The 15,981-nt window shown below is 36.9% G+C and overlaps 1 protein-coding gene across 2 annotated transcripts in view; it reads left to right on the top strand.

The window, feature by feature from the left end:
* MND1 (meiotic nuclear divisions 1) overlaps positions 1-15,579 on the top strand; it is a 47,523-nt gene extending 31,944 nt beyond the window's left edge. For both annotated transcript variants that reach the window (XM_012573418.5, XM_002198428.7), the window contains exons 7-8: positions 13,642-13,686; positions 15,336-15,579. In XM_012573418.5, coding sequence (XP_012428872.1) covers positions 13,642-13,686; positions 15,336-15,442 — 152 coding nt within the window. In that variant the 3' untranslated portion in view covers positions 15,443-15,579. The remainder of the gene's footprint in view (positions 1-13,641; positions 13,687-15,335) is intronic.
* Positions 15,580-15,981: the final 402 nt, after the last annotated feature.

Below are 15,981 nucleotides of genomic sequence, written 5' to 3'. Positions count from 1 at the left end.
TGGATTATTTTGTCCAAGTGTGTGGAAGCTCCATGTGAATGTCTGTGATGGAGGGATGAGCATTTAAGGAACTTGTGAGGTTAGCCCTGTTGAGCTACCTACAGGCTTCCCAGGGGAATATGCTGTAATGTTTAAAAATTAATTTGTCCTTCAACTTAATTTTAAAAGTTTCTCTTTCATTATATGTTTTGTCAGGTGTTGCTACACTGGCAGTGTGCATTGTTGCTGGCAATGTATGAATGAATAAATGGTGGTGTCAGTTTTGGGAAGCTAATTTCCTTGTCAAAGCTGAATGGAAGTTGACAAGCTTTATGGAAGAGAAGGAAAAAAAAGAAAAAAGGTCGAGGGGCATTTCTTTTGGTTCCAGAGTGCAGAAAAGTGCAAAGGCAAAAGTAAGAAGGCGGTAATCTCAGGCATTCAGCTAGACATAAAAGTTATTGCTGCTGTTTCATAGAAAAAAGACATATTATAAAAGTTACTCATTCACAGACTTTCAAACTGCACGTGGATGATACGATTTTCTACTTCTGTACAATTTAGATAATATAACCCTTGGGACTATTTACAGTTAAATTGCCTGAGTGGATTTCTAACTACCTTATTTTAGAGTCAGAGACAGTTGTTATGTTATGTCATCACACTCTTTTCAACAGTGGAGTTGTTCAGTAAAATATATTTTCTAACAGGAAATTGTCACTTTCTACCTTTGGGTTTTCTCTCTTCCTCCTTAATGACTTCAACCTGTAAAGAAATCTTCCTGTTGCTCAGTGTAAAATTTCATCCTGTTAATTTCTCATCCCATATAACAGAGAGCTGCCTTGATTCTTCTTGCGGTATTTTAGGGCTACATCAAGCTGTTGTCTGTTTTCTGTGGCTTTCACATTTGGTGAATGCTTTGCTGTGTCTTTTAAGTTGCCCCCTCCCTCAGCAGAGTTTTGCAGAAACAAACCAATTGCACAGCAGCAAGGCTTATTAAAACGTGCACACACATATACATAATTTTCAGGGTCAAAACAAAAGTTTGAATGATTCATAGCAAATATCTGAAGACTCAGCTAAAAACTGAACATCTGTCTTTGCTTCCTGAATCTCATGGTGGGAAAGTCAAGCTTGACCATGTAACTAAATACATTATAATGCATATTCACAAGGGGCAAATGGGAAAACTAATAACTCTGATTTTTGCTGACTTCACTATTCAGCTAGTTCACTGTTTTAGTGTCACTAACAAATGTTTTGCTCTATGTTTTGGCTTAGTTTCCTTAGCTTTTGTATTAGAAATACATTGCAGTATAAATTTTAATGCCTTCTCAAATTTACAGCATTTAAACACAGAATTTGTGTGTAAGAAGTAACTAGAGTAAATAGCAGAAGCAACAAGATTTAAGGACTGACCACTAGAGGAAGCTACATAATAGTCTGGTCTTGTGGATATATTCAGATAATTCCATTTTACAGGAACTGTATTGTAAAAATATATCTAGAACAGAAAAATATATGGTTTTTTTTCTAATGACCTCTGCAGTTCGGGAGTTTGTCTTTGCCACTTGGTGATGTTGTTTAAGACATCTTCTGTGAGTTAGGATTGATTAATAAATTATTTCTCAAAGGCAGTAAAACTGACAAGAATCATTTGAAGTAAAAAAGCCAAACAAATAGTGGGATTTTATGCTTTTCTATTAAACTTGTGATCCTGCTTCAGATGGTTCAGGACAGGATCATTGTTTCTCACAACTGAAGCATGCCTATATAGGCTGGAATATATTCTCATGGAGGAGGAGCCATTGTAGAGAGATTTGTCTCTTATGTGACATGGCATGCATATATGCAGAGTTAGAGACATGTGATGGTGCTAGATTCTCTCAAGGTTATGGTAAATGACAACGTCATGGAGAAGAGTGCAACTTACAATAGTTTATAATTTATGCAGATTTTCATAAAGTCAACAACAAAAAAGCTTCACCTAATATCATGATTACCCTACTGTATATGTTTAATTTTTTCTGCCCACCACAGAGAGGTGTTCGGGAGCTAATAACATTTTTCACGTAATTAATTTTATAGAAAATTATGTCTGGCAACATAAGTGTATAAATGGTAGGGATTTCCTCTGAGTTGCTGGTCAGCTTGTAATTGGAAACAGCTAAACACTTTCAGTGCTCACTGTAACATAAACATTTCTAAAATTTCAAACTTCTTGTTCTTTCACTGCAATAAGAGGAATGTTGGTTTATGCTTTATTAAAACATTGTTGGGCCTTTGCTTTTTTTCACAATAGCCATGCTTTATTACTGTGTGCCTTTGGATAGGGCAGCTCTTTCATAAATAGTTACATACTGACTGCAGTGACTTCTGTGTGGTATGATTGCTAATATTTATGGAGTCTGGGATCTGGCTTGTCAGCATTCCTTTTTGATTTAGCATGGTTTTAGAATGTCTGGTTACTGATAACTTTTATGTCTTAGGCTTTTGCCTTTAAAACAGTGATCTGAACATGTCTAGGCAAACTTGTTTTCTCAAAAATTAGCAAACTACCAAATACAACGCATGTAGCAATTTTGGTGTCAATATTTTTACTTTAGCTCTCTCTGTTTATTTTTGTCCTGTGACGAGAGACAAGTGGTTCAGATGGACACAATTTCAAACTACAAATATCCACGTAGTTATTCTTTTTGACTCTCTGAATGTGTGATCTCAGAGGCATCACTGCCAGTACAGTTCAGGGTTAGATAATTTTCTAAAACTAATACTTACGTGTTTGTGTGAAAATAAATTTTGGTAAAACATCCAGACTTTACTGAATACCATGAAAATATCATGTTATATGTAATATGTCCTTGAAAGCGTCTTTTTTTTTCCTTTTAGGTCCTTCAAAAATTTCTAATTCTGATATTTCTAGACAATGAAAATTTTAGCTTGACAAACTGAGGAACTGTCTGGGTATACAGACAGTATGAGAAAATAGTTCTGTATTGTTCGGTTTTTTAATTCCTCTTAGTATCTGAAGGGTGAATGCTGAAAAGTTAACGTTGATTTAGCTAGTGGATTCTTTGGAGTGCATAGTTTGGGGGTTGTTTTTTGGGGATGTTTTTTTTTGTTGATACACCCAGCTATTCTCTTAAGTTCAAATCAATTTGAAAATATCTTACTTATACAGATGTACTTCATGTTGCAAAAACTTTAGTACCAAGTGTTAGATTGTAAGAGGGATTCTTACTAATGCTGGGAATACTTCCTGTTCCCAGAAGAGAAACAGTAGTGAAGAAATGAAATTAAGATTGTACTATCTTGGCTAATAGAGAGACTTTAAAATTAGTTGCGTCAGTTTTACTCAAAATGCATCAGAATGCAAATAATTTACAAAAGAGTTTAATGGATTGTTGTTCAAAGATGGATTGTTGTTTAGAAATCGTACCAGAAAGATGGTTTAAACTAAAAAGCCTTGTCAGTAATATCAGCTAATGAACTATTAAGTATCTATTTTTAAAAATATAATGTTTCCACTTGGAAAAGTGGAACTCTGCAAATAATTTTAAGACTGCTCTAGGTGCCAACAAGATCAGTAGTGTACAGATGAAGCCTGTAGAGAAAATGTTTTTTTAATCACCTTTAGATACAGTATGTTCAGTTTGCAATTAGGAAGATATTTCCTAGCTACTGACCATGAAATATGCACCTGGCATCTGAGAGACAAGCTGTGCTTTTTACAGTTTGTGCAGCAGTGCCGTTAACAAAGGTCTGCAGGTGGAAATTAGTCATTCTGCTGATGTTAGACTTGCATCTTCACTCACACTTAGGTTAGTTTTAGTGGGTTAAACTAAGCTTTCTTTGGAGTGAATCAGATATTTGCTTAAAAGTACATAGAAAAATAATAGTTATAAAAGCAAGAACTCCCTTTTTTTAGTTAGCCTCATCTTACAGAGTATTGTTTATTTAGTATATTCATCTTCAGAGAATCTGGGTGAGAATGTGATAGGAAATAGACAATGAATGTTCATGTATGTAACTTGCAGGCTATCTGCTACTAATCAAAACAAAACTACACAGCTCACAGACCTCCACCTTTTTTCCTCCTTCATCATGGAGTACCAGAATATATATAGATGTGCACCAGTAACAAAAGGACATGTTTACTCTACTGGTTCTCAAGAAACTAAGAATTTTGTTTTGTTTCCCCTGCTCCCTATACTCTTCTTGGAATGTCTAGTCATTCATTTGGAAGGTTGACAAATTAAATTACCTATTCAAAAACTACATTAAAAGATAAATCAAACTTATGAAAACTAAACATAACTTAGTTTCTAGGAAGAATGAGGAATAATAAATGTACTTGTATGTAAGCATAGTTTCATACAGTAATGCTAAAAATTTAACTGTTAAGTAAAGTTGAGAAAAGGAATAGGGTACTTAGTGAATGGAGTTACAGATGTGTACTTGGATTACTGATCCAAGCTTCTTTGGTAATCATAGGAAACTGGATGGAATTGCCAGTTTAAGCAGAGTATCTGCTCCTTTATCTTCAGCCTTTCTATTTTTCTTTTTTTAATCTTGAAAATCAAAGGAGACTTGTTTGCATTTCAGCTATTGAAAAGGCTGGTCCTTTGACTAATGAAACACTTGCTAAGCAGAATCTGGCTGTGATTACCAGAGTAGTGGTTTAAGGACCTTCCCTGACAAAAGCAAGTTAAAGAGTTCTCACCTTGGCCCTTCATTCCAGTGCTGAAGTTCACCATTGATAAAAGCAAGTTGTCAGCTCAAGTTAGGAACTGATGGTGTAGATGCCCATGTCGTGTGATGGACTCTCCTGAGGTCTTTGAAATCTGTCTATCGAGAAAATCTGATGAAATGTTTCACTGCCTTCTTCACAAGACTTTCATACATGTGGTCATTTGTCATGTACCTCACAGAATTGTCTGGTGTGTGTTAGTGTCTCTGAAGAGCAACCAAGGATCTTCTGACCAACTAGGAACAGGTGACAAGTGTTCATAAGGGTATTTTCATTAACTCTGCAGTGAAATGTACTGTTAGAAAATTGATTTGAAAAAGCCTGAATGAGGGAGCAACAGGACTACGTAAATGAGTGAGCAGCTTTTAACACTTAGAAAGAAAGGCAAATATAACAGCCATGAAGAATAATGAATGAAGGACCACCAGGTCAAACTGGACAACTTAAGAAGTATCTGTAGATACATACCTAAAGCACAAAGCTTAAAGTGAAATGCAGGGTTTTTGGCTGAAGCTGGAAAGCTAAAGTCCGAAGAGTTATTTGGCCTTTTCAGTGAAAGGCCCTTATTCTCTGCATTTCAGAGAACGTCTCTGTGTTTGGTCTTCAGATAAGAGATTACTCTGCAATGAGAAATTGTCCTAAATATTTAGGCTCATGCACACTTGTGTTTTATACCTCCAACACATTCTAGCCAGACTATTCTTAGGGAGTGTCAACTTAAGCCAACTTGCTTTAAAATGAAGCTGCATTTTAGCTAGTTAAACAAAAAGCTGTGTTTTGTCAGTGGGGCTTTTCTTGGACACTCAGAAAGAAGGCAGTTGGAGGACCAAATCTTTAGATAATATATGTAGCAAACACCCTGTTTAATTGAATTTACCACTCTGGAAGGTTACTTTTTCTTTAAATCAAATGAGAATACTCACAAGACATGTTTTTGTTACTTTTCTTTATTTTGTTTCTTATTTGTTTCTCTTGGAATGCCAATAAAAATATGTAAGGTGAGAGGTTCATAGGGGAAGTATGTAGCAATAGCTTTATTGTCTGCCAGTAAATCCTTATGGCAGAAGCTGTTGAGCTGCTTGGGAATGGTAGACACTTAAATTTGTGATGTGGAAAATAGCTACTTATATTTGCATTTATGACACTCTTTTATTTAGGAGTGAATTGGCTTATGTTTACATTTATGACACTCTTCTATTTAGGAGTGCTGTGATGAAAGCATCTAATCAATAGATCCATTTACATATGAAATGAAAAGACTTTTGTGGAGTAAGTATTTTGCTTGTCTTCTAGTGTTAGACCTGCTAGGTTAGCTGTAGCACTAATTCAGATAATTTTGATAAAGTTATGGTGATGTTTGAAGGAATATACTGGTCTATATCTTTTCATGACTTTCACATACAAAATTAGATCTGGAAGGGTATTGTGAATTTTAGTTCATTGTCTTTACTGCTAACATGAAGAACTGTCAAACCAAGATCTTCCCTGGCGTTGCTTAAAAAAAATGTATTGCTAATCTTTTATGTTAACATATCTCCCATATTTTATGGGATAGTATGTTACATTTTCATTACGGGTTTATCTGAATTATGATTGAATATTCCTAATATAGATACCTTGTTCTGTGCTATTTAACTGAAGATTTTGCAGGGTAGGTTGTGTAAGTTCAAGACTAATGTTGGCACATATGACAGTATTTCCAATGGTTTTTCTTCCCTTCTCACTTCAATATCATATGAGCTAGTTTCACTGAAAAGAGCAGGGTATCAGAGAAAAATTCAGAACAGAAAACCAATTTGGAAACACCTAGAACAACACAGAAGTTTTCTCTCTGCCACTATATGAGATCTTTGTAAATTGAGGGAAGCTTGTTTTTGGTGTTTTGACTCAGTTTTGCATGACTCTGTTTTACAGAAAGTAGGGAGATACAATCCTGATGAAACAGCAGTAGTGTGAAATCTCAAACTACTTTATAATTTGTGAGCAATTTAGTATCAGAAAGGGAGGTGGAATTGATGGAGCTCTGTAATATGGCTGTCATGTATGTGCATCTGCTCAGTGTTTATATTAATAAGCTGGATAATACAATAGAAGATGCTCTTTTGTTATATTTGCATATGATGACACTAGGAGAGACTGCACGGACAAAAGACAGTGTGATTTCAAAATGATCATGACAAATTGCAAAGATGATCTAATAAACACTGGATAGAACTCAGTAGTGGCAAGCGCAAGAGTGTTACCTCTATTTAAGGATATTGTGCTACACAAATTATCTGAGGCTGTTGGTTAAGGGGGAAGGATTTGAAAAAAGATGTCAGAGATATAGTAGTTTGCAGGTTGAATATAAGGATTTTTGTTGTGCCAAGAAAAACCCCCATACTAAGATACAAATGAGATGTATGAAATAGTCTTTCTGCTTAAGGCAGAAAGTGTGGTACTAAAGGCTTTAGCATGGCTTCAGCTGTAACACAGTGCCAGTGTTGGACATCCTACATGCATATAACCCAGTTTATTTCAGAGCATTCATATATTCATGTAACTAAGTGCTCAGAGTAGAGCAAAATGACGTTGAGCAATCCCATTCTAAGAGACAAAAAAAATTTTAGAAAAATAGGGCTCAAAAGAAGATGGTTCCTGGTGGGTTTTGCATATCTGTATCTCCTCAAGAAAAGAAAAGGAATACCCTTTTACTCAGGTTCATTGAGAAGATGGCAAAAAGTAATAGCCTTAAATTGTAGGGCCAGGAAATTGGAAACCTTAAAAACAGGCAACAAATACCTCAGAAATGGTATAGCTAAAGTTGAACATGCCTTGAGTTGTGAGACCAGAAAACTTCTTGTTATGCCTTCTAGATTCTTCTCTACAATGTCTGTGGGTTTTCAAGTACAACACTTGAAAGGTAAATGGTCTTTTTCTGTCAGTACATGAATCAAGTAAACTTAAGTGCAAGAACGTGTCTTGCATAGAGGAATTTTTTGGTAGCAATTCTGGCAAATTCTGTTGGACATTTTTTAAGGAGACCCTGTGTATGGACTGATGAAATTTGACAGTGTACTTTTTCATACAGGACAGAGGGAGTTTTTGCTAATGAGACTTGACACTTTTTTCAAACACACTGACAGAGTTTGCAGACCCTTTAAAAGTGTATTCTCAGCAATGTGGATCAGCTTCTTAGTAGCTTTACTGTGTATTGCTATGTCTCACCAGGTAGACAAGACTGGCACTGTGGTAACTATTTGCAGGTTCATTTTCAAGCATATATACACTGATGTTGCAGCAGAGATGCTGATTTAGTTAATTTGTATATCTATATTCTTCAGTATTTTTCTATCTCAAATAGCTTATATTGAGTTCTGTGCTTTTCAGAATAGTTGTAGATCAGTAGGTAGCATTCATAACTGTCAGTGGCTTTTCTTGTAGTGCTGAAACTTGATTCAGAGTCTAAAATAAGTCAATATAAAAAGTTGTGTTGAGTTTGTGATGCCATTTAAATGAGAAATCATATTTACACATTCACTTGAATTTAGTTATGAATTCTGAAACATTGTGACCTGTTGATTAATATCATGAGGAAAAGTGTTGTGGAGGATACTGGAGTATGGGGGAAGAGTGATGTGTTATTTTAGATTCAAAGGAGCTGACAGAATTCTGATGTGCTATCACTTTTCTATGCTCTTTATTCTGTTTATAAGAGGAAATGCCTCTTTGGGAAGCATGAGGGAGGATAAAAATTTCCAGTAGTGTGGGGATATCTGCCTGGTACAGGGTTACAAAAGCTTCTTGTAAAGCTCTTCTTGCCACATTGCAATTCAGCCTGTTGACAGTGTTGTAGATTACTTATTCTCAAGGATACTCAAATATGGACCTTAAGAAGCCACTTCATCACATCATTGCCATAAATAGTCTCCAATGGCAAGCCACAGGCTCTTGATCAGAGTTTGTAGTGTCAGTTTGTAAATGGACATGTGGGTAGGAATTACTAGGCAATAACCTTTTGTACTTTCTATGGATAACAAGTGCATAATTTCTATGCTCACCTTCTACACTGGCCTTTGGAGATGGAATCTTTATTTGCATGAGATGTTTTCATTAGTGGGAAAAAATTTGGAAACTGCGTCACAGGATGTTATAGTGATGCTGCCCCAGGAGAAGTAGAAAAACAAGTCTGTCACTATCATGATGACAAGGTAATGTTTCTGGAAAGTAAGGGCAACCCATGTGCAGGAAGAGTGATTATCCACTGCCTTCTGCAGAGAGCTATCCAGAGTCATGGGAGGTTCAAGTTCACACACAGTTCCTATGGTAGTTGCCATTTTTCATCTTTGAATTCAATCTAAGTGAATGCATATTTATTACAGGAATTCAAATCCACTTAATGCACTTAATTTACCCTGACCAGTTTCACAAGAGAGATTGGGAATCTTTGGGCTAGTAATCCTCCCTGGTCCCTGAGAACAGTTGCAGCTGTTCCCTGTGTTTCATGCAGAGGAATTGTGATCCACGCTGTAAAATTACTCTCTTGCCCACATGCTGAAGACTGCAGTTGTATTTTGCATGTATCTGCTAACACCCTACAGGCTGATGGGTGACTCTCTCCATGGTAAGGTGCTAATTCCCACTGCAGTCTGGTGCCTTTTAAGTAAGGAAGTCCATACAATTTTCTTGTGGCATTTTCTTGTGGTAGGTCAAAACTGGCACCAAAGTGAGTTAACTTTATAAATACAATTAGCTTTTGTTATTCTAGGGAAGTATAGGTTCCTGGACCTAGAAGTCCTTAAAGTTATCCAGAAAATGCCAGAGTAGGATCTAGGAGATCAAAGAAAGGTACAGCTCTTTGTTAATTTCTGCCAGCTCAGTGGTTGTGAGCTGGTTCTGGCCGTTTGTTTGTTGTTGTTTTGTTTCTTTTACTATAGCCACTAGAACTATAATACGTTGCCTTTACAGTCTGAATTTGAGTACTATTCCATGACTGTCTCCTTAATGTTCCCTTAATGACATGTGTGATCCTTAAAAAGGTTTTAGGAAGAACCTAAAGTACATTTGGAAAATGTTTCTGAGGAGATGGTGGTGGTTATTGCTATCACAATTGATTTTTGCCATGTGGAAATATTTGAGACTTCTACAGCTTTTGGCCATTCAATTTTGGAATGAAAATAGGATTTTTTATTTCAACCATCTTCCCCTTCCAGTGAAAAAAGTGAGAGAATCTGGGGGAAGAAGAAAGAGGAGGTTGTAGTTCTACAGTATGCTGAGAAGGACTGTAGGGGCTTCCTGAGTCAGATCAGAAACATTGTGGCCTTACAGTGACTTGAGTCAATATATAATGCCTGTTGAGATTTGTTAGAAGCACTGCTGTGCTAACGTTCTGTGCTGCTGGCCTTGACTCCTCACCAGGTGCTGTCCATTTGCTTTAGAAGCTTCTTGGTGCACCTCTGACAGCTGCCACATGCCCTTTTGTCACCTCTGTCTCCTGGCTTGCTCCAAAATACCTGCAGGTCACTGGTAGAATGCCACTTACCTGCATTGAAACGCATGTTTCCAACCCACCCTCATTTTCTTTTTAGACACTCACGGTGGCTGGACCTTCCTTTCCATACCTTTGCTTTCCTCTGTGGGGATAGAGGGGATTGTCCCTGTGATAAGGACAATCACAGATGCTTGGGATAGTGGTTCACCTCCCAGAATCTGGGCTTTTTGAGTACACTGCAGTTCTCCAGAGATACTTGGGGTTGAGGGGAAAAAAAACTTTCATGAGGACTGGTCAAAATAACTCTCTGTCCTGTAGCCTTTCACTGTTTCAGGCATATTTCCAGCTGTGTTTTGCTGACATAACAGACCAGCATTTCGAGTCTTACTGCTCCTGGGCCTTGCATTACTGTACATACAGTGGTTGCTTTTGTTCAGTTTTGGAGACAAAAATGCAAGCTTCCATTTTCTTTCTTAGAAAATGCCAAATATGCCTGAAATTAGTCAGCAGAGGATACAAGTATGTGCCTCAGCCAAATAAATGACTTGTATCCTGCAGACATGAGAGTGGGAAAGTCTATTGATTCATTGTCACATAGATAGGTGAAATAAATATGTAATGTCCAGAACAAATGGCTCCAGACAGCTTCAGGACAGCAATCACATACATTGTCAGCCTATGTGCAGATGTATAGATACAGACTGTAACTAGAGCCTAATGATAATGAGAACATCTGGAAGCATGTGGCAAATGTTGCCTCCCCTGTTCCTCACCTCTACTGCATATTTGGCCTTTCATTGTCTCGTGCAGATCCAGTACTGGAGCACTATTTAGTAGCTGCCAAAAATCAAGTTCAGTTAGAGCAGCTCTGGTGAGCAGGAGGATCAGAAGGACTCCAGCCAAGCTGGGGACGCCGTAGTTGAGTTGGTTTTGGCAATTAGCCAGTTGCTCTTAGTGCTGTGTTTGAGTTTCTCCTTTTTACAGCTTCACGCAGTCTGCTTTGGAGTCTGCATTTTTGAGTTCTCATGCTATTGCTGTCTTTAGATCTTCAGATTCCTTTTCAGTGTAGTCTGAAAACCAACCTGGCTGTGTGATCCCCTGGAGCTAGAGAACAGGTGGTCAGAAGTAGCATGACTTTGAGTTGGCTACACCCATACGTAAAGTAGGTGTGTCTGGAGGTTGTCTTCTTTACTATTCCTACTTTCCCTCATCCTCAGTGCATGTATATATACAGATGATGCAACCAATGAAAGTCCCAACAAGCAACTATAAAAGAGTTCCAGAAAGCAGTGAAGGTGCATATTTCGTCATTTCTGTCCATTCTTGTGATGGAGTTGGAGGTCTCTGGAAGGTTCTGGCCATGATGCAGATGTGGCTGGTGTCTTCAGGAGATGCAGATTCATAACTATCAAAGCCTGTCTCTTGTTCCTCTTCCAGGCATGGCACTGGTTTCAGCAGACACAAAAGATCATGCAGTGGAATCATAGGCAAGACTCAAGATTGATCCCAAGGGACTTAAACCTTGTCTTCAGACAGCAAAATATTCACCTGTAGCCATGAGAAATTGGGGATTATCTGTCTGTCTGTGTGTCTGTCTGTATTTCCCCATTATAGCTTCCTACTCTCACTACCATGTTTTCATTTCTAGCCCCAACTTGGTTATAGGCAGTGACTGCCATTCTAACTTGTTGTCCAGCCTATGTCTGTTGTCACCTCAGCCTTTTCTTTGACAGAGGTGTGAAGTCACATTTTCAGAACATGTGATCACGTATGTATATTTTAGCGCACGTGAGCAGTGTTTGCAGGTGTCAGGACTCCATGCTGCCCCTGTGTTGTGGTGGTCAACTCAGCTGCTTCCAGGAAAGCTGAGCTTTCTGCTGAGACCTCGTAGGTGCTGTGGGATAGGTTGGCTCACCCACCACCAGGATGCTGTCACCTCACAACTCTGGATCCATGGAGTTTAATCCCATTCCAGTTTCCTCCAGTTCATTTCAAATTCATTACTTGGAGTCAAATACAGCCGTCAAGTTTTATGGTAGAATTTTAGAAAAATGCTGAGAGAAGTGTCATGTGTCACACACACAAAGTCTTGATGAGTAGAAGCTCTTACTCTGCAGACTTGCTTTAAGTAGGGTTAGGTTAGGTACTGTCCCAAATGTCATTAGCTGCAAGTTTGTTGTTCGTGCTGCCAGTTGTGGAACTGAACAAGAGGGGATGGCAACAAGAACTCAGCAAAGAAAATAAAAAATATCTCTCTCAGGCTAGGAACAACTTGAATTTCTGATGCATGCATGCAAGCAAAAATGCCATTTTCTCTCCCACTCATTTTTTGCTCATCTTTTTCGCTTTTCTTCATGCTGTGCTCAAACTTTCTAATTGTGGGCCAATTTTAGAAACTGTATTGTTTTTGAAATAGTATATTACTCCAATGTAAACATTTTTCATTTCAGTTGGAGTATTAAGGTTGGAATAATGAGTACTTCCCTTCCTGTGTGCTAGCAGATGCTTTTTCAACATAATTTGATTTTGCTTAAAGTTTAATGTGTATAACAATGGGTACCTGATGATATATTCATATCTCAGTACCCTGGAGACAAGTTTCATGCTGACCATTCAAATGAGTATTATCATGCGAGTACTAACAAGACTGACTGGGAATAACTAAGTTACATGTAGGCGTGAGAGCCAGAATGATTCTGGTAAATTCCCACGTTACAACCAAACCAGCTTGATTTGATTCAGTACTTACTTTAACGGGAGCAAGGTGATCTAAGAGGAATTCTTCTTGATTGTTTTGCCTTGTGGAAACTGTACAAAACCTCCTTGTAGTAACGGTAATTTGCTATTATGTGATTAGTTCTGGAATAGTGTTAAGGGACATAAGCTAAGTTTAATAGCCAGAAATATTATTTTGTCTTCATTTCATTGAGGGAGTTCTCAAAGCCATGGAGACATTCCAGAGCTATATGATAAACTTTTGGATTGATATGATAGACTGCTGCCTTGTCATTTTCCCTATCTATATAGAGTCATGCATACCCATGTGATGGTTTACTTATGCATAGAGAGGATTATGAAATATTTTCCATCTCTATTGCATCTGGTATCTTCAGGCCACGTATCCAGTTCCAATCTTGGTGAAGACAATTAAGCCCCTTGGCAAGCCAAACTGCGGTTATTTTATTTTAAAATATGCTTTAAAAATTTATAGTTGTTCGTATGTATCTTTTATGCTCTTTGCTTCTCTTTTTCTTTTACTTAGCTTTGTGCTTGCTGGAACCTTAAAAGTGTAAAACAAGTGTTTAGAAGCAATAGAATAACTTTCTTATTGTGTGGTTCCATAAAAATGATATCAACAAAAATTTAGTCTCTATGCTTTGAAATTATGTTATGATTTTACTGTGATGTACGCTTTTATTGTTGTTGGTGTTTTTCTCTGTTTCAGGCCAAACAAACCAAGTGGCCAAGGAGGCAGCCAACAGATGGACTGGTGTGTATTGCAGTGACACAGTGACACAGCTTCACACTAGAGCAGTTTCACTACTCAGTGTTAAGAGCTTTAAATTTGATCAGGATTTGACATAGGATAGTCCTTACTTAAAAAACATAAAGAAATTTATTTTACATATAAGACTATTATGGTTCAACAAAAAGAATACATCTTCTCAGTTTAGTTAGTGAATATACTTCATAAGCCATAACAGATTTGTCCTTCTGGTCCTGTCTTGTACACCATGTTAAATCCTGCAACTTGTTTCCTTGGATGTGTTAAAATCTCTTAAGATGAGGAAAGAAATAGAGATTGGAAATGGTCATGCCCAGATATTCAGAAAGTTTAATTCTATTCTGAATGTTCATTTCTTTCTGAACAGTAAAATGTTTTGTGGAATCTTATTGCTGCTACCATATGATGGATGCTGATACAAAGTAGGTATTTCTCAAACTAATTGATCAGTTTTGACAGGTAAAATGATGCATAGTTTTAAGGAATGTTACTGTGATGACATTCATGTGAAAATTTAACTCAATTTTCTATTGTTGCTTAGCTTTGCTGTATTCATTCCCTTTTTACAAAGCAAACAATTTTTATGTCCTTATGTTTTTTTTACAATTATTTAGAATATTGTTTATAATTTTTTGTCTAGAGTAGATCTCCTACTGATGGACTACTTGCTATCATTGGTTGTGCCAAGTGTAGCAGGATATCACTGTCTTAGTCTTTGGACTATTATTTTATATCTGGGTTGTTTACTGCATATGGGGAAATAAAATTATGTCTTCTGAGAGTTGTCAGGGCTTTCTGCTGTTGGTGACAGGCTCTTCTCAAGGCCTCAAATGAGGTAAAGGAACTGTGTCTCAGCCAGTAGAAAGTACTTTGCTATTTAATTAGACAATTTGGTTATATGCTGCAGCATATTTTTCTTTTGGAGAGACAGTTTTAAAACCAAATGTGTGATAGTTAAAGAAAATAAAACTATCTCTAAGCTGTGCAGAGACAGGGAACACTTCCTCTCCTAAGGAATGCTGCAATTTATGGGTGTTAAAAATGATGTAATGAGTTTCAGTAAATTCTGCAGTGAAAAACCTTGTTAAATTGAACAAAATGTATATGTTAAACTACTGTGATGCTAAAAAAGAAGTGCTGAGTAAAATAAAGCTTCTTTAATGTCTTTTTTTTTAAACTTCCAAAAAATACAGTGTCTGAAGAAACATGCAGGACTAGAAAGGACCTTACAGTAAATTTAAATCAAATTTTTATAGCTGTAGACAGTCACATAGTAGATGTCTAGTTGAAGAAGGACCTATAAAATACTTACTATGCATATTCACACTTACCTCATCACTATAGCAAGCTTACACTATAATTGTAGCTTTCAGTCTCCTTGTAAAAGAGGAGCAAAAAAAGATAAAAATAACAAATTTTTATTCAGTAGTAAGTAAATTATTTCCTCTTTTTTGGAGGTTATTAACAAAAGCCTCATGTTTTCTGTTCTAAATGTACTTGATAATGATGTTCCCCACTATGTACCTTTTCATACGCACAAGAGACACTGCAAATGGAAGGATTTTGTTGTAGCCAAGACTATAAATCATGCTTTCCTAAATACTCAAAATGAATGTTTTTCATTCTGTTTACAGATAACATCTTTTCAATAAAGTCCTGGGCCAAGCGTAAATTTGGATTTGAAGAGAGCAGAATAGATAAAGGTTTTGGAATCCCAGAAGATTTGGATTACATTGATTAGTGTTCAGTTGATGGCTGACACAGTTGTGCATAGTTTGTTAGATATTCCTAGCTGCCATTAAAATGTGAATCTTTTCCAAACAGGTGACCATCCTTTAATTTGCTGGTTTTGTTAAGGTTAATAAAATACTAAAAATATTTTTTGCTGTGTTTTTTCTTGTACTCTGTAGATAGTAAATCTCTTGATTTTTTCTGTTAGACAGACTTAGCATGGACAGAAGTTATAGGGAATAATTACTACAAAGTCTTGAGACTGGATTTAACTCTTCCTTTGCTTAACTGGGAGTAGTAAGTACTAAGAGCTAGAAGCTCTATGGATTTATGTTTAAACATGTTTAAGGCTTTGGAGTGGGAATAACTGGGAACAATATGGAGTAGGATGAATTTTCCCCTTATCTCACCAGTGAAATAGAAAAGAGGCATAATCCTTTAATGGAAAACAGTGAGGCAGTAAGGAGCTGAGTAGAAAGGCTGAGGTCTGGTTTCGGGTAATTTTTTATTGTGTTGCCAGAACTGCTTGTAAGTTTACTGACAAAATTA

This window comes from Taeniopygia guttata, chromosome 4 (genome assembly GCF_048771995.1).
Source record: "Taeniopygia guttata chromosome 4, bTaeGut7.mat, whole genome shotgun sequence".
Classification (NCBI taxonomy): domain Eukaryota; kingdom Metazoa; phylum Chordata; class Aves; order Passeriformes; family Estrildidae; genus Taeniopygia; species Taeniopygia guttata.
This window is presented reverse-complemented; position numbering and strand designations above follow the sequence as displayed.